This window comes from Corvus kubaryi, unplaced genomic scaffold (genome assembly GCF_017639235.1).
Source record: "Corvus kubaryi isolate FWS band 111438036 unplaced genomic scaffold, C.kubaryi_AGA036_p1.0 37284, whole genome shotgun sequence".
Lineage (NCBI taxonomy): Eukaryota > Metazoa > Chordata > Aves > Passeriformes > Corvidae > Corvus > Corvus kubaryi.
In genome coordinates this window covers 7,223,583-7,242,242 of record NW_024581088.1, presented here as the reverse complement: position 1 = coordinate 7,242,242, position 18,660 = coordinate 7,223,583, and the positions used below count along the sequence as shown (strand labels likewise).

Here is an 18,660-nt window from a genome sequence, read left to right as displayed (position 1 = left end):
GTCAAGTACTGGCTTTCTACTATAATTTATCTGGTTTTGTGGTGGGTGCCCTGTTGTACAAAGTGCTCTGCTATATTTTAATGCTAAACCAGCACATATATATGGAACATATGGACATTACCTGATGTTCATTTTAAAGGATTTCCCATAATTGTGACTTATACCTGCATTCACACCCCTGATCTCTCAGAATAGGTTCCATCCTGGGAAACCAACCTTTCCTAGCACACCAGCAGTTTCCAAAGCTACATTCTTTAAGCTAATTAAACCTACCTCCCTAACTGTAGGAAAACTGGATGCTCTAGGCCTGCTTTGTTCTTTCCAGTGAATTAGTTTAATATATATAAGGAGAACACATGAAAAGGAGCTCTGACTGCCACAAGTGTTTACTCTTTATCAGCAGGCAGGGTACTGTTGATAAATATCCCCAGCTAAAGTAATAACTCTTGTCCACGTTTGGGTTTTAACAGGCCTCTCAGACTGGTATTAGATCATGAAGAGAGAGGTCTCAATGAGAACAAGTAATTTCTCTTGCAGAGATATTGCAAATAATAGTAACAGCCTCTTGACTGTTCTGGCACCAAAAAAAGCTCACTTTTATTAAAGGAGAGAACGACAGACTGAAAAGCAGCTCCTGTCTATGGCCGATGAGTACATTAAGCACTTGGCAGATGGTGTTTATGAGGAGGACAGCTCACACTGTGTGTTCCTGTTTGGAGTTGGGTCAGTCCCTAGGGCAGGGCATGGAGGTCTGAAGCAGATTTGCTTGCCAAAAGAACCATCATTCTTCATGTCTTTACATATTCTTTGCCAAAAGAACCCTCATTCTTCATACTTATCGGGAGGTTTACAATGAGATCACTTGTTCTGGAAGGTTTCAAAGCTAATCTGCTCTCCTTTCCTGAAGGCAGTGAATTTTGAGTCTAAATTTAACAGGTTGATTTCTATTGACCAAAAACATTGCAGATATTTAGGACCCTTTATCTGTTGTTTAATCTATTGTGAAATCAAAGTTAATTTCTGAAGTAAGGCCCTTAAAAGCACTCAGCCGAACATTGCCATTGACACGGTTTCATTGTTGAACCGTGCCTGGTAACCTCACACTGAGTTTATGATATTTACCAGTGATGAGGTCCAGCAGCAGCTCTGCTTGAACTTGCACAGATGAAGAAGTTGGATCAAAGCAATAAATCTCCTGAATCAAATTGTCATCGAGTTTCTGCAATGCAGAGAACAAAAAGATTAGGGTGTTTGTGAAAAGCTTTGTGAAAGACAGAATGAAAGGTAGATGAGAAACATATAGGAAATCTATAGGTAATGAATTATTTCACTGCCATTTCCCCCTTGGCAAATTCCACTGTATCTTCTTGGAGGAGGAAGAATAAATAACAAACTCTCAACAATTTGAATTCTCACCAGTTTACACTGATTCCAGCTCTCAGTCTCCTCTGAGCCCTTCCAGTCTGAATGCAAAAACAACAGCACAGCCTTAACTACATCATGTACCAGAGCTGGGGGTTCTGCACAGCTCTTTATTCCAGCAAAGCTCTCAGCATCAAGTTTCCGGACACACTCACGCAGCTCCTGCAGCATGAACCGGTGGAACAGAATCCCCGCATGCCTCACGTTTGCCACACGTTCTGCCTCTGCAATCAAAAACAAACCTCTCAAGAATCTGCTCAGAAACATCTGCTACTCAAGACATACATTATAGAGACAGTCTACGTGCTAGATCCCTGAGGGCAACAATGCCTGCTTCACACCTTTCATTTCAGGACAAGTACCCTGTGAGCCAGAGTTAAAAGCTGCCCATTCTGTTTAACTCTACTCTGCTAAGCACCAAGACTTGCTCAGGAGTAGTTTATCTATACCAAGGATTTGTATTTGTCTTTCCATACTTGTAGGAATGATACTTTTAATACAGTTTTGCTGAGATTCCTAATTTCACCCCAAAAAACCATCTCACATCTGTATGCACAATACCCAGCACGTGTGTTGGTTCTGCTTCCTCTAGACACCTCTGCAGGATCTCCGAGCAGGCAGCTTGGGCCATCTTTAGCATTTTCTGCAGGTCTTTCTGTTCCTCAGGTGGTAATTTCTTGTTCTGTCCGATGCTGATATCGAATATGCCGAGAGTTTGTCTTGATAGGTCATGGAGAGGTACTGCAATGTGGTATTCTCCATGGATAGAAGTGAGAGTGACCTCTGAACTTTCTGTGCTCTTGAACAGGTAATCTCTGAAATGAAATGTGCTAGGCTTTACCATACTGGTTTGTTTTGGTGATTTACTTAGCATATTTAAGTAAGATGCCATTCATCTCTTGTTGTTAAAATAAAGGTATTACATTACTAAGTCATAGTTTGTTTCCTTGAACTGAAATTTGCACAGCTCTAAGTATCATTCAAGGCATATACACAAAGGAAAAATAGCATTGGGAACACAATGTTGCTTAGCCAAGGTGATTGCTGAAAATCATGAGACTTTAACTAATGTTGCTTTAAAAGCAGTTTGCTGTTTCTAACTGCACTGACGTTTGTTCTACAGAGTTTTATAAAAAGTAAAAACAGCTGCTGGAACAGCAAATGGCTGTTCAAGCAACTTTGACAACAAGGACGATATGCTTAAAAGACAAGTCTGTGAGGATTTTGGCAGTGGAAGGAAACAGAGAATTGAAGGAAATGAGACTAATATGTCCAGGAAAAAAATACAGATTATTCTAAAGAGCAAAATGGTTCTGTGCAGGCTGTAACCCTGCAAACGTTGGCAGCTCAGCTGGTAAGCATTAAGTCAGAAGTTAAGTTTTTGCAGCCTAAAGTCAAAGAGAAAATACTCCTCAGCCCTTCACAGTTCAGTGCCATGTGCGTACGCACCAGAAGCCTTGATAGTGAGAGAGCTGCAGCCAGACACTCTCTCAGGGCTGCACTACCAGGGCCTTCATGCAATGTAGGTCAGCCTGATGCAGACTGAGTCAAGGAGCAAAGGGGACCAGTCCCATTGCAGGTGCTGCAGCCTACCTGAGGAGGTTTTCCTCTCTGAGGAGAACAACAGGAGAGCTATGGATTTCCTTTTGTCCCGTGTTATCTGTAGTGATCATCTTGCACAGAGCATAGTTCTGATAAAGAGAAAGGAGAGGTTTAGCTGCATCCAAGAAAGCAACAGATATTTTGAAGCTTGGAGAGGGAGGAAATGGTTTCTTTCTCACAGGAAACTCCTATGTCCATTCAAGAGCAATGGGATGGTTTAAAGACATCTCCCAACAATGCTTAGTTTTATTCCCAGACATACATGAAGAATGTGCCCTGGACCTCCCTCAGCCAGACTATTTAATCCACCCCAGGCTCCACACTGAGGAACACCCACAGGCCTAGAGATCTCCATTCTTTTTCCCATCCTCTTGCAGTCCTTTCTCATGTCATGTTTGTGTCAGTGTGGTTGACACATGAAAAGCACAGAGGGGAGCGAGTGACCTGGCTATCAGGCAGCTAACAAGGGAACAGTGCCTATCCTGGAATGACAACAGAATGCTGCCAACATAAACCATGCTTATCAGAGGAAGCAGCTGAATTATGGCTGCAGCAGATGTCATACAGACTTTGGGATGACACGGGATCAGTCCTAAATATTGCATAAACTTTTCATCTTCTTAACTCACTGGTACATGAAGCGACAAACTTCCCAGGGCCCAAGTGCCTGCTGTAGAACTGGAATCTGACCTGCACGGAGCGGGGCTGCCTTTACAAGCTGGCTAATTGGGAACCAGTCACTTCCTGAGCTGTATTTATGTCTTGGCTGCTGACATAAGTTCAGAACAAAGAGCTAATACATTAGCTGGAACATTCTCTTGTCCCTATAAAATACCGTAATTTTGACATGCAGAGAATCTCCAAAGAGAAGCATTTCCCTTTGTGGAAGTCCCAGACAGCAAAGCTGTGGATGGATGGATGGGTGGGTGGGGGGTTCTGCTCTATTGGTTGCTATGCAGCAGTTAGCACTGAAGTAGGAGAATATTCCCCTTTCCTATGGAGAAAGGGTTATACTAGCAGTGCTCTTGAATTCTTTTACATGGGTGGATGAAAAGAATGAAGAGGGATCTCCCTTACAGAGGGAATCTTCCCTCTCTACCTTTGTAGACCTTTTGTTGCACAGGCAGGCACAAGAATCTTGTGCAGACTTCAGCTTTAATGATAAAACCACTGGGAAAACACAGGCAGCTGGAGATGGCACGTCCTCTCTAAAGCAGCCTTTCAGCCCCTGATGATTACAGACCTTTTCTCTGCAGTACCTTGTCTTTGCCAGGTGCCACCAGATAGGTTGTGACAGTGTGGATGCTGGGTGTCCTGGGATACAACCAGTCCAGAGCAGTGACAGCCACTTGTAGGACATTTTCCCTCATGCAGATGTGGTGGTAGGCTTTGCTGAATGCATGGCAAACTCCCTGTGAAAGCAGAATTCCACCAAGTGAGCCAGACAATTCCGCATGATTTGGGGAGAAAAAAGCTGAGGAAATGTTCACGTTGTAACAAATTGCTTTAATCAGAATTTGTAAAGCGGAAAAGTGGCTGTGAAATGTCCCTTATCAAATAATGCTCTGAAGTACTGAGTACCCGGTCACGGCCAAGTCCTTCACAAGACAGAGCTGATTTTCAGTGGAAATAGCCAAATGGACTGGTAAGGTTGGCTTGCTGCGCTCCCTGCTGCCCAGGTGATGCAACCACAGTAAGGTTGATCCCAAAGACCATCCGGACGGCTGTCGCTTACAATTATTCCACCACGTAAAAAGTAAGATTTCATATCATTTTATAGAAATAAACACAAATATGAGATTGAGAGCTTGAGGAAATAAAAGCTGCTATCTTTGGACTTTGCACAAAAGGTCAACTAACTTCCTAGTCAGGAGAAGATTAAATAAATTATTGATGAAGTGATACCTCAATAAATTTCAGATCAGATGCTAATCAGCAGGATACTGCTAAGGTGCTCTTCTAACACCACTTTCACCATATACTGCAGAACAAACGTAAAATTCACAAGTTTTTTGCAGGTTGGAGTAACAAACTGCTTTCTGATGGTGCCCACCTCGTAGAAGGTGATCTCATGGGTCAGGAAGATGGATTTCTCACACTGGTCCTGAAGAGTGTCAAGTCCTAGAATGCCAAAAACTCTCCAATGAGCATCGTGCAGGGGCAGCACCAGGAGTGAACCTTTCCTCTCCTCCACAGGGCGGTCAGAGTTCCAGAAGTGAACATTTCCATGAAGCTGAACTCTTGGAACATAGACTGGCTGTCCCTGGTCAATGGCTGCAAAGCTGAAATATAAGTTTATGAGGAGGTTTGTCAGGAGGAGCAGAAAACCTTTAGTGAACCAGTAAGTACTGCAGCTTTGATCTCTCCCTGTTTTTTGGCATCAGAGAAGGAAGGTGTGAGCTCCATACCCTGACTACACTCAGCAATACCACATTTACCACTTGCATCCCAAAGGCAGTGGTAAATAGGCACATTTCATCCTTAGGACATTTTAAAAACATCAGTTAATAAATGGAATGAAGAGGAATACAGAAGCAAGCAGCAGTTACATTTAATAGGTTAGAGGCAGCAATGTTTGAAGAGACAAATATGTCTGGCTTTTGGAAATGACAAGTGAAGAAGCATGAAAGCTGTTTATAGCATAAACCCTAGGGAAGGAAAGGCATTGTTCTCAAAAATATCCTGTGGATATAAACTGGCGTAAGGGAATTAATTTTTAAAGAAGAAAATGTAGGCCCAGTGCCACAAACATTTGCTAAAGGATGAGATTTATTAGACTGTGAGCTAATCTCCCCAAGGAAAGGAGTGAAATCCCAGACAGAGCAGTTCTAAGCAGACCATGCGGAGTATAGGATAGGAGTATAGTGTATAGGATATTGGCTCATTCCACAACGGTCTCTTGGGGAGATTTCCTCTCTGGAGTACTCCATCAACCTCAGTTTCCAGTGCATCCCAGACACTGCCCTGTACATTCCAAACAGTTTTGAGGAAAAGGAGCAGTTATTTGCAGTTTTTCTTACCTTACTCCTTTCATGTCTCTGTGCAGTACCTGGTTTAGGACGTAGGGAGCATCGTCTGAGGTACAGGCCACATAACGCAGGAGAACCTGTCCCTGCTCTGGGGAGAGCTGGTTCTCCTCCAGAAGGGCAATATATGCACTGATCCTCTTGTTATCCCTGTGGGCTTCCATGTCCTAGCAACCAAACATTTCCCATTACAGTCTGTACATTAGCCACTGACACTTATTACGTGGACTTAGCACTTGTTTAATTTTTGCTGTGATGCTGCTCTGGGTCACTGAGTTTGTGTCACCACCCCCATGACGTGGCTGTGTCTCTGCTGTGGCCGTGTCTGCCCAGTGCACTCAGTGACAAGCACAAACACTCAGTATTTTGATTGGCAAGGAAAACTGATTTCCTTTTCCCTGTTGCTAATGGGGAGGAGTAAATAGAAAAATAATGCCTAACTATAAACTGTGCCTGAGCAAAATCCTATGGATTTCTCCTCCAATAGGAGATTCCTTTAAGAATAAAACAAGTGACATAATTGCCACATTTACAAACCTAGACAATACTGCAAAAACACTTCAGCTACTGAGAGAAGTTTGGTGTAAGGAGGGCTTTAATGGCAAGGACAAACAGCTAAAATTGCAGCTGTAAATTAAAAATGAAACTATTTCCACTACAAATTAACCATCTTTGTCCCAAACTGACTCTGGTGTGTTTCATTTTAGAAGCTCCAAAACTACAGCTGTGGATTTCCAGGTCTGATCTGAGTCAGCTCTTCTGTAAGTGAGGCAAAATTGTTCATGAGATTCCCTCTGTACTGGCAGAGCAAGGATGCCTACCTGGGACAGGGCTTTAAACACTGCTTTGTACACTGGTTCCATGCTTGTTCCGCTGGTCTCAGCCGCTTGCTGGATATCTTGCAGCCATTTCCTCCTGGTCGAGCTTTGCAAGCTCTTGGTGTGACTTTTCCCCACCCTCGTGGTCAGGAATCTCACCAAGTGATCAATAGTTTCATCCTCATTGCCGGTGAACTCGGAAGCAATTAACTCAAGGAAAGTCTGGAATGCCTTTGGGGATAGCTTCCCCGCTCTGCTGAGCTGTGGGTATCGGGAGCAAAGCTGCTCCTTTGCTAGTAGCAAAAAACCAGAAAATAAGATAGGGAAAATCTAATTGATTAATCAGTTTTGCAAAATACGAATCAAGACTTAAATTGGCTTTGGGTGGAGTCCATCCAGTCCATCATTCTAGGTTTCTTTCAGCTATCTCCTACATGGAAGTGGTCCCAATGGCAGGTAACCTCCAGTTTCCAGACTGGACACAGCCTTTTCTCTAGATGCCTGCTTTTCCTCCTGAAAAGAAGGGAAGAACCCCGCACAGCCCTGGTTTCTCTCCAGGGGCTGGTTAACTCCTCAGGCAGTCTGTCAGAGCTGTCCCAGCGCGGCGCGGGCTCTGCCCAGCCCCGGCTCTGGGCTCACGGGGGTGCTCTTGCACAGCCGGAGAAACGAGCAGGCGCTGCCTGGCTCCGGGAGCCCGGGGGTCTCTGTGACTGATGCTTCCATCATCTCTTCTGCATCCTGATTTCAAATCCTGTTGGACTCGAATATGTCCCTGCTCATGGCAGGGTGTTGGACTAGATGATTTTTATAGGTGCCTTCCAATCCGAACCATTTTATCATCATTAGCACTGATTTTAGCTGTAGAAGTAGCAAGTACTTGGCTCCAGTCATGGTGGAGCTGACTGTTAATGCTGCCTTATCCAGCCCATCATCTACGGAACATTCAGTATTCTAATTTAATTTCTGGTTTTCTGACAGAACTAGGATGGAGAATTTTTTGATCATATAAAATGTTTGGATTTTCACCTCCACTTTCTCCTCACTTTGAAGAAAGGGATGAAGAAAGGGAATACGCATGAAGTTGAATGTGCTATGATCACTTCCTTCACTACTGAGCCATAGCATAATGAATTATTTTCCCCATTATATCTAATGCTACACTTTAGGACAATCAAGTAATTCTACTCACTTTTTACTCTGTGTTTCCATCCAGGAGAAGTGAAATGTCTGTGAACCCTTCCCCCAAACCTGCTTGTTCCACATCCTTGAGAGATTAGGTTGAGGCTGCTAGAAATAGTTTATGTTGCTGGTAGGTGGTATTGATTTTGCTATGCTCCCTTTCTATTTATTTGTCCTTTATTTTATGAGCCCTTCATGGAAGGGACTGTGTCCTTCCATATTTCTGTGGTATGTTCTGGCATGCTTTGAATACAAGGGAGCAGTAAACTGCCAGTTTCTCCTGGCTGGACAGCCTGGAGATGATTAACTGTGACATGCTGGTGTGCTCCCCACCCCACCAGCTGCCTCCAGTGAGCTAAAGGATAAAGAGATTTTGGTGGTTGCCAAAGTGAGCCATTTTTAGTGACTTGCAGCAGAACAAGCAGCATGAAGATGAGCATGGAGATGAAAAAACCAGTCCTCTCCATCCAAGCACACATGCAGACATGTTCACAATTGCTAATACAGTGTTTCAGAGCACCTTATGCCCACATGTTAATATGCATGAGGCTGCCAGACAGGTTCAGGCGAACCTGCAGCATTTCTGCTGGACCCAAGTCTTTTCTATCAAGGACCAAATTTGCTAAGTTTATGCAGTGAAATAAACCAACAGAGAAATGAGACTCGAAGCTGCTCTGTAATTCATGAGAGCTGTGTGACAGTGTGGATAACTACGGGCTATTTGAGATCCATAAGGAAAGCTGTTCTCTGCTGTAAGGTACATTCCTGCAGGAAGCACAGTAAAATGTATCTATTAAAAATAGCTGGATAACACAGATGGACTGGACTAAAAGTGCAAACATGTCCTCAGGCTTTATGTGTGTTTTTTCACTGCCGTATCACATGTATACACATTGCATGTTACAGCTGAAATAATTTTTCAACACATCCCACTGTTATGAAAACATCGGGCTACTCTGCCTGGGAATCTTGCACAGGAGGAGGGGATGGAGCAATGCATTAACAAATAGGTCTAGGTAACTGTTCCTTTCCATTTTACACCTCATACTGTGTATGCTTATGACTGCTTACAAAGCCAAAGTGGTGCTTGCAACAATGTCATTAGCCCTGTCACTGAATGGTTGAAGGCCTCCTGTGTTCTCACAGAGCAGAGATTTTCCTTACCCTTCATCAAGGCCACTTTTCCCATGCCTCCCTCGAATCTGCTCAGAACAGCAACCACCTCCTTCAGGTCCAGAGACCCACATGCATTGCTGTCCCACTTTTCAAAAAGTGCCTCCAAAAGCTGCTTCCTTTGGGCCATGTGAGACATGTGGTGAACCTGCAACAGAGGAACAGTTTGGTAACTCCTGGACACTGATGCTGCTTTGGTAACTCCTGGACAATGATGCTGGACACCACACAAGTGTGGACACTCTGCCAATCACATCATTCCTATGGGCCAGGCTGAATCTGTACACACACGGCTCAGACCTAGAGATGAATCATCAAACCTGGGAGATACTTAGAAACACTAAACACAGGTGACAGTTCAGTTTACCAGGCAGAACTAGCACTGCAGAGTTATTTCACAGTGAACAAATGAAGCCTGTGCTGGATTTAAGGTGAGGTCAGCTCAGGTAAGTGCAAGTCTCCCAGAACACAAATGTCTTCCCAGCAAGAACTAACAACAGCCTTGTCAGTGACACCCCAAGATGTAACAGTTCATCTTTCTGTACACTGTTATTTTGCTGGTGCTGCCCTGAAGTGTGTGGGCTCCAAGCAAATATATGTTACCATTTGTCCTCTAAACCCAGCATAGAGGGATAACTGGCTGCAGTGGAATTCTCTCAAAGGCCAAAATACTGGCAGTGTGTGCTGTGTTCAGTGAGGACTATGGAGCCGTCAGATCCAATATCTCATCCAAATTAGGTCAGCAGCACAGAGGGAAACCAGAAAGAGATCTGAGGAAAACACAGCTAGAGAAATGCACCACAAAACAGACCTGAAGTAATATGAGGTACCCTGATGCTGGGCATGAGGAAGGGGAATTTTTTTTTTCAACACATGGCAAGAGCACCTTGTAACTTAAAGAAGCCTGTGCACACATCCAGCCATGCACATAGCAAACCCAAACACACTTGTTTTAAAATCCTCCCCAAATATCCACAATCTTCTGTGTACATGCCAGTGCAGTAGGTCAGAGATCAGGTTCTTGGCTATTATAAAGGTGAATAAACAGAATGGAATGTTTTGGGCTCTTTCACAATTAACTATCAACTGTTGTCTCACTGAGTCCAACTCTAGGACAGACAGAAAACCTTTTACAGGATGAGTCTGTCATCACTTCCAGAGCTGAGGGCTAGGGAGGGAGCATCTATATGAAAACAAAGGGGTAAAAGGTCTCCTGAAGAAACAGAGGATGCAAGGCTGCAAATGGAGAGCTCTGCCAGCATGAGATTAACAGTTGACTTTGCTAAGTGTCTGTAGGCATTTGCTTGGTTTTTGTTTGGACATGGGATCAGCAAAACTTATCAATATTTACTTTTTCTAGTTGTTTCATTTTTTCCTCTTTTGTCTGTTTGTATTCTCCTTTGATAAATGCAGTAAGCCTCTTCACAGTAGGCAGAGAAACGTCTTCACCAACAAAATTGTCCATGAGTTGTACAAACTGTGGCAGGGTGAGGCAGCTTGCAGCAAAGGAACTCTCAGTACAAGAATCCTGATGGTTCTGAATCTCTGCCACGCTGGGACCTGAGTCTGAAAGGCAGAAAACACCGTGTGTCACAGGAAGCCAAATGCTGCCCTAAAGCCAACCACTTGGCAGCTATCAACACCGTCCTCAATCCTGCACTTCCTATCCAGGGAAATTACAGCTGAATACAGACTGATTCCATGCTGAGTAAAGGCCTTAATCTGCTTATCCTGTTCTAATAGTAGCTCTGCAGATCCAGTCTGGCATGGATGCCATTGCACAGCCAGGTCAAACCCTGACGACAGGTGAGCTGGAATTGCTGTTACTCAGCAGGGGGCTGTCTGAGACAAAGACCTCATTGAGGGACTGCGTGTCCCAAACAAACAGGATGCACATCCAGGGACCGACTGAATAACAGGGTAGTGCTGTGCACTGGAAGTTACCACAGAAAGCTGTAGGTACCAGGGGGCTGTACCATCAGCTTTACAACCCTTTGCATAATGAATCTGTCACTGGATTGCTCAGACAATGTAGACCCAGTTCTTGCAGTGCTCTAAACTGTGAGACACAAGAGTGTTCACAGAGTGCTAGCAAGGAGGTTGGCCCTTCTAGGATGTTTAAGAAAATACCTCTTTGAAACACGCAGTTGTCTGATCACAGCCTTCCTAGAACAAGGGCCTTTGTAGACAATAAAGTATGATCATTCTTTGGAAACACAGTGAGAGATTAAAATAAAAGGTTCCTGCTAGATGATCTCATAGCACATCTCCCTACAGGTAGTCACAGTCTAAAAATTATTTAAGTAATTTCTAGATTTAATGTGCTCAGGTTCCTGTCCTGCTATAGTAAAATTACAGAGTGAAACAGAACATAAAGTTTCTCCTTATTATAAAAATGCTGCTGCTTCACAAAGTCCCTACTTGAATTAAAATGTCTGCTCAGCACCTTGAATACAGATCACCAGCAAAGTGACTCACCTGCCATCCTGTGAGGATAAAAAGCTCTGAAACTTTGGCAGAAAACACCATGCTGAGAAGATAGCAAAGCTTATGATCTTCTCTACTCAGAAATCACTCTCGGGGTTTTGAAATGGATTTAAAACACCCTATAGCTAAACCAGTCCAAATACAGACATTAAAAATGGTTGAGGTGTGTCAGAAAAAAGGAAAACACTTTACCTTTACCCAGGTCATGCAGAAGGTCCTCATCCTGCAGTCTTGTCTCTGAGCTTGTCTGTTGGTCAGACTGGCTCTTGTTGCTTGCAGGGGTTTCTTCCACAGCCTCTGCAGCCGGAAAATCCTGTTGGGAATCAGTGACATCCGTGTCTGTCACAGCTCTGTCTCCTGAGGCCGTGGTTGGAGCTTCAGGTGTTGTCTCTGCAGTTCCATTGTCCTCTTGGCTAACTTGCCCTTCTGATCCAGGTTCTCTGTCTGAGGTATGATCTCCTTCCATTTTTGTTTCTGTCTCAGGCTCTCTACCCAGGCTGGATTCCTCTTCTTCCTCTGGTTTTCCAGATCCAGGTTCTCCATCTGTACTGAGACTGTTTGCATCAGAGGCTGATCCTGGCAGAGCTTCATCCTGTCTGTCTGCAGTTCCAGGCTCAGCTTCCCTCTCACTTTTGATGTCTTCAAGGGAGCTGGATTTCTCACTATGTATGGTATCTCCATCCAAATCAGTAGCTTCAAGGCCAGTGCTTTCCACTGCTGACACAGCATCCTCATCTTCCTTGCTCAGCTCAGCACCACTTGGCTCTTCTGCTTCACTTTCCTCCTTGGAAATACCTCCAGTCTCAGCTTCACTCATGCCCATTTCTTCATCAACTCCTTCTGTAACACTGGTGCTCATTCTGTCAGTCTCTTGCCCATCATCATCTACAGTTTCATTTCCTAAAATCTCTCCCTCAGAAATTTCTGTTTGAGACAAGAACAAATTTTCGCTGAGTTCCTCACAAACTTCCTGGTCACCAAAGCCTCCCCAGAAATCCATAAGATCAATATCTTGCAGCTTAATTATTGGCCCTAAAATAGAAAAAATATGGGTGAGCTGATAGTTTGCATTGGTTTTATGTTCTCTAGTATTGCATAAGAAAATTTAAAGAAAAAAGGTATTGCCAAGTAAATACAAACTACCAGAAAGTATCTTCTGCAAGGACACATCTCAGGAACACAAAGCTTCAGAATAATGTCTTTGCCTGCAGAGATCTGCACTTCTGGCTATGTATTACACCACTTTTCTTTTGAAAGAAATGTTTCCTCATTCTCTACACTAAGAAGGAGGGATGTAATTCATCTTGCATTTGATCTGAGCAATTAATGAATGTCCAATATCTTTAAAATATTTTACTTTCATGCAGATGATTCCCTGCATTTTTTCTTTATCTTTCTGTGTGCCTGGAGGTGTTTTAGTGCAAACACAAAATTAACTTCTAATATTGCCCAGTAAGAAAGAAAAACTGTTTCAGAAAGAGTCTTTCTTTAATTCTATTTCCCAAAAAGAACTTCAGAATTGTGTAGCAAGGAAAACTTTTGGATGCTGAAGCATTTCTGAACATTGCATCACAGTTTACAAAACATGTTTGCAAATTCTGGTGTCTAGATCACAGCACTCCTTTGAGTCCTTTTTTGGGCTCTGTTCATTTCTGATAACACTTATAAAATATATCTGAACTATCCAACCTTGTGTGGGCTCACAGTGTTTTACCCACAACTGAAACATCCCACGTGCTCACACTGTCTGGGGTTCCAGAATTCCCACTTGTCAGCCATGGGGCTTCTGTCATAGAAGTGTCTCAGCAGGGCCAGTATTTTTTGTCTATCCAAGACACCAACCTAGGCAAAAAGATTGCAATTATTGGGTTTTTCCTGTGATTCTGGCGACTTACATCAACATTTGCAGCACTACAAAAGCACCATTAGCCAAGAATTACCTGTGACTGATAATTATCCATTACCAGAACATCACTACCAATTTCAAAGAAGTTAATTTATTTCACAGAGGCAAAAATTTCTTCTGGGCTGAGCTGGAAGTCCCCACACATATTACTTTGCAGGCTCTTCCTCTTCCATGTCCTTGACAAATTACAGTGAGATAATTGTAACTGCTCTGCCAAAGGAGTTCTTCGTGTAAAGATCAAAGCTTCAACATTTCATACTCTCGGGACAGATATTGATTGCCTGACAGTACCATGGAAGAATTTTCATGTATTATGGGCTGTGCTGTATTACCTTAGTGACTGTACATTGTAGTTTGGGTTTGTGCCCCATCACCTCCTTTGAAGTGTGATGTATTAGCCTGGAAACATAATTAGTCCAAAAATCTGAGCTGTTATGACAACCTCCCTAATTTCCTTTTAAAATTCATAGATGTTTGACCACAGAGGTGAGAGAGGTATCAGCAGTTCCAGTGCAGAGGAAGGTGCAGAGTTTATTAAATCCTTGTTGCTCAGGGTGAGTGTACACAGATGACAAACCCAGGAAAAGGCAATGAAATGGGTCATTTCCAATCAGGAAATTGTGGGGTTTAAAAAGTAAAGCAAACCTAAATGATTGCAAGTTTTCCATTTTATGATGTGTTCCTGTTGTCATTATTTAAGTCCTGACACCTTTGTAATCTCCCTCCCATTAGTGAAATAAAGTAGTTAATTAGGAAACAGATTTACTTAAGTTCATTATTTGTAGCGAGTAGCTTTCCATCTGAATTATTGATTTCCTTTTCACATTTTGTTCTTAGATTAAAAACTGCAAAATGTAAAATTCACCAGGCTTTTAAATCCTTGTGAACTTTTCCTGTCCTTAGACTAAAGAAATAAAGGAAGAACTTTGCTGTTCTTTTCTGGAAATTATTTCAAAATGACGGCATTGTTTATAACCTGAAACTGTAATTAATGGCACCAATAGTTAGAGGATTTGGAAACAGCTCAGAGATACACATTGCACCTACTGGTGAAGTTAATGCTGGAACTAAGTGAACACATCACATTTGCTAGTACTGCAGCACCTTCCTCTACAGGGAACTGAAAGTTCCTGAAGAAAGGACCAGAACTGAAATGTAAGAAGCCATCTGGTCCAATTTTAGTGTTTCAGACTCTGGTAATTTAATTCCTGCTGGTAAAAAAATGCTGAAAATCAGGGTTGAATTTCAGCCACGGGCGGGTTTGGAACAACAAATATCATCACAGAATTCTGTCCCTAAACTTACAACATGTAGGTCCTGATTCCCAGTATCTTCTGACATTAACATAACCTTGCACACCCCTTTGCAAACATTTCTCCTTGCCTGTTTGTCTTTCAGTTGAATATATCAGATCGGGTGCTGATCCGTTTAGGAGATGCACAAACACTCAACGTTTTTGAAGACGTTACCAGATCACTGTGGAATATTTGGATTCTCCACTCAGCATTTCCATTACACACACCTAATTTTCCATTCAAATTTCCTCAGCTGTTACTTGTCACAATCATCTGCTGGTTGCCCTGAACTTTGCAGTACTAATGCATAATCTTACTTTATTAAAAAGGGAATAGATGAATAAAGTATTATTCAAAAGAAAATAAGGATGTTGTTTTGGGATTTAGTTGCCTTTTTGGCATACTAAAATAATATAACTGGAGGATTTAGATGACTCAAATTCTTGACGAGTTTTTTGTTATTTGGATCCAATAATTTTATTTTTATATAAAATATATAAATATATAAAAATAGATAAAATAGCTGAAATTGTCAAATATTAATAGGGGTTTATTTACTTATTTAAACATTTCCAATTTACACAGACTTGCCATTTTAGCAGGGCTCCCTGTTATTTCAGGACACTTTTCCTTACAACTTGCTCTGGGAAGAACATGTCACAGTACAGCCCTCTATAGAAGAGAGGAGCACTACAACAAGAAACCATTTCCAACTCCTCTCCCCAGCTGTGCTATTTTCCCCAGTTCCTAAATTTAGTAGAAGAGGCGACTTTTCCTTGCACTTGGTGTGTGACTAAGGAGGCTGATGACAGATTCCTGCCCACCTGCCCTTCATGCTGCACCTTGCGAGCTGGACAGGTACAACCTCCCCTCTCCACAACAGAAAACCATCTGTGTTTGTACAGCCGCCCAAAACTCGGGGCAGCTTTAGTGCCCACGGAGTTGAAATACATTGACCTATTTTTTTTTGTCACCTAGATATTGACAGGTGATGATTCTCAGCTGTTTTCACCAACGTTCTGTGACCTATGAGTAATTCCTTTGGCAACACAGACTAAACCAGACTTGCCATTTAATCAGGGAGAGGTCAGTGTTTAACCACTTGATTGTTTTTCTGGAAATGTGATGTGCGTATCCTGAACCCTACAATGAGCTTGTTAGTGAGCAAGAGAGAAGAACGGGCACTCAGAAAAGGTCATGAGAAAGCAGACTTCGTTGTTGCTGTACTTCAAGAAAGATAGTCAGGAGTGTCTCAAACTTCAGTAGCTTGAAAACTAATCTCTGACTAAATTCAATTTCATTTAAAAATCCCGGGTTTAAAACATCTCTGGAAATTAATGCATAGTTATAAAAGAAAGTGATAGAAGTGAGCACAGAGACAACAAGCTTAAAATTCACAGATCCATTGCCTTTTGGGGTATTATAGCAGTGTTCCAACTGTGTTCTGGGATTGTCTTGGGAAGTTGCTGCTGCAGTGTATGGTCCAGGCTGTCCTTGCTGAGCTGCCATCCTTCTGGATGCATGCATTCGAAATCATGATAATGATCATGTGGATACCTTCTAATTTGACTGTCATTTAAACACTGCTTTCTCAGCTCCCTGGCCCTAATTGCAGCTCATTGAGGCAGCCAGCCACACTCACCATGCAGACTGGAATAACTGCCTGCCACCAAACAAATGGAAATTAGGAACTGAAACAACTGCTTTGCTGTGCTTTGCAGAATGGGCTCTACAGGTAATGGATCGCATTCAAGTGGTAGAAGTCCTTGGGTTACTTTGCATTTTTATCTCCCCTGTGGGTACAGTAGAACTTCACAAAAGAAACCAGGTCAGGTTTAAAAGAGCTGCGTGGCCCACACGACACTTCAGTGAACTCAATTTGCAGGGCAGGGCTACCTCGGAGCCTGGAAACCACAACTCTGTGCTCTGATCAGTTTTTTTTCGGCAGCAGTGGCGTCATTGCTGATAGCTGCTCACTCCTGTTGTGTTAGTATTTTTGGCTCTTTGCCTCTGAGATTCCACTGGGATTAGTAGCATGGAGATGGTGATCACTGCCACAGAAATAACAGGAAGAAAGTCACTTTAAAACATAAAAGGAAAGAAGGGATCTTTTGGAAATCTTTGGCAAAGACAGGACTCAGGTTTATACATCCCTGTAGCCAGGAGGATCCATCACAGCCCTTCTTGACAGAGTTGTAGGAAAGCGAAATGTCTCCTAGCTGGGAAGCAGACACATTTCTTCCCTCATCCCTGAAAACAGCAGCTTGCCTGCCATTCTCTAAAACACATTATTGGTGTTGAAACGAGCCCTGTAATTCCTTTCTTTTGGCGGTAATGACATTATTAGCATGACATTGTAGAGCACAGTTCACTCTGGGTAGGCGCTGCAAGCATTGCTGGAGGAGTGCTGGGTGGAATATATAATTTATGTAGGAGAGAGAACTAAGGTTAGGGCAACTGCTTGCTCTGTAGTAGCCAGCAACTGGCAAACTGAGGCTACTCATAACAAGTACCACACTTTTTGGATGAAGCCCAAATTTTTGGCAATAATTTATGCCATTGATTCTTCAGTTCCCACTCTTCACTGATTTTCTAATAAGTCTAGCACTTTTTTTGTTTGCTTTTTAATGGGGATGCAGGTGTACTGAGAGGATGACAGATAGAGCTTAGAGCTGCTGAAAACCAAATTATGGCTTTTGAGTTTCATTTCCAGCTCTGTAACTGACTTACTGTATTTTAATTTCCTGTCCATAAACTGAAGTTCACAGTACTGTTCTCAGAGAGGCTGTAAAGGTGGATTATTTTGCATTTTAAATTTTAACTATGAGATTTATCGATAGAAGCCCTTAAGATCTATAAAGTAATGCAACATAATTAATGCAATATATGTAATTATTGAAGTAATGTGCACATTTGTTAAAGTCAATCTACATCAGATTATCTTTGCTGAAATGTGGCTGAATAGATAAACGAGCACTCAAATATTCTGAATGTGCTGTGGAAGCAGGTAATTTTTACAATTAAAGGCCATGGTTAATTTCTTCTCCAGAATCATCAAACTTCAGTCCCAAGTCATCAGTTTAGGTAATTCAGTTTCTAATTAGCCATCAGTTAATAGGCTATTGGATGTTTCTGTGTCTAAGAACTATGAATTTGACAACAGTGCGGCAGCTATTGTTCCCTAAAATACTGCTGAGTCAGCACAAAGAGAGGATCTAGAGTTGAGACAAAGAAAAAGCAAGCAGTGACCCAGAGAAACACCAAACTGGGAGCATGGCCATGTTGAAATTAGGCTGAGAGCTGCTTTGCCTACCTTTCCATAATCACAATATTGGAAGAGGGCAACAAAAATTTGCCTCTGCGTATCATGTTTTGTTGCTTCTTGGAAGTCCTCAGCACACTTATGGAGATATTCCATGATTTCTTGGAACTCATCATTTGAAACCTGTTCAGTGTAGGAAAGGACCGGCTATGGAGAGAAAGCAGCAGTGGACATGGTTAGCTTTCTTCAAGCATTTTCACCTTTATTTGAACTCCTAAAAATCTACTGCATGCAATGAAATATTTAGGAATTCGTAATTTAATCTGCCAACATAACAGACTTGGTGCCTGCTTGGTTCTCCCTTCAGAAGAAACAATATTCTCCAAGCAAGCCTGGGACACTGCAGAAATGTACCCTGAACAGTTCCTTTCCTGGTCCAGAGGTCACTTATCAAGCTCAGTGGTTCAGAGATGTTGGATCAGATCTGTCC

At 42.5% G+C, this 18,660-nt stretch overlaps 1 protein-coding gene across 1 annotated transcript in view; it reads right to left on the bottom strand.

The window, feature by feature from the left end:
• Positions 1 to 18,660, bottom strand: part of EFCAB5 (EF-hand calcium binding domain 5) — a 34,980-nt gene that overhangs the window by 352 nt on the left and 15,968 nt on the right. Inside the window, exons 8-20 of the mRNA XM_042026260.1 lie at positions 18,222 to 18,377; positions 13,450 to 13,549; positions 11,900 to 12,739; positions 10,572 to 10,786; positions 9,212 to 9,368; positions 6,872 to 7,161; positions 6,045 to 6,217; positions 5,078 to 5,306; positions 4,284 to 4,436; positions 3,016 to 3,113; positions 1,984 to 2,237; positions 1,417 to 1,646; positions 1,123 to 1,219 (exon numbers count right to left, since the gene is read on the bottom strand). Coding sequence (XP_041882194.1) covers positions 1,123 to 1,219; positions 1,417 to 1,646; positions 1,984 to 2,237; positions 3,016 to 3,113; positions 4,284 to 4,436; positions 5,078 to 5,306; positions 6,045 to 6,217; positions 6,872 to 7,161; positions 9,212 to 9,368; positions 10,572 to 10,786; positions 11,900 to 12,739; positions 13,450 to 13,549; positions 18,222 to 18,377 — 2,992 coding nt within the window. The remainder of the gene's footprint in view (positions 1 to 1,122; positions 1,220 to 1,416; positions 1,647 to 1,983; positions 2,238 to 3,015; positions 3,114 to 4,283; positions 4,437 to 5,077; positions 5,307 to 6,044; positions 6,218 to 6,871; positions 7,162 to 9,211; positions 9,369 to 10,571; positions 10,787 to 11,899; positions 12,740 to 13,449; positions 13,550 to 18,221; positions 18,378 to 18,660) is intronic.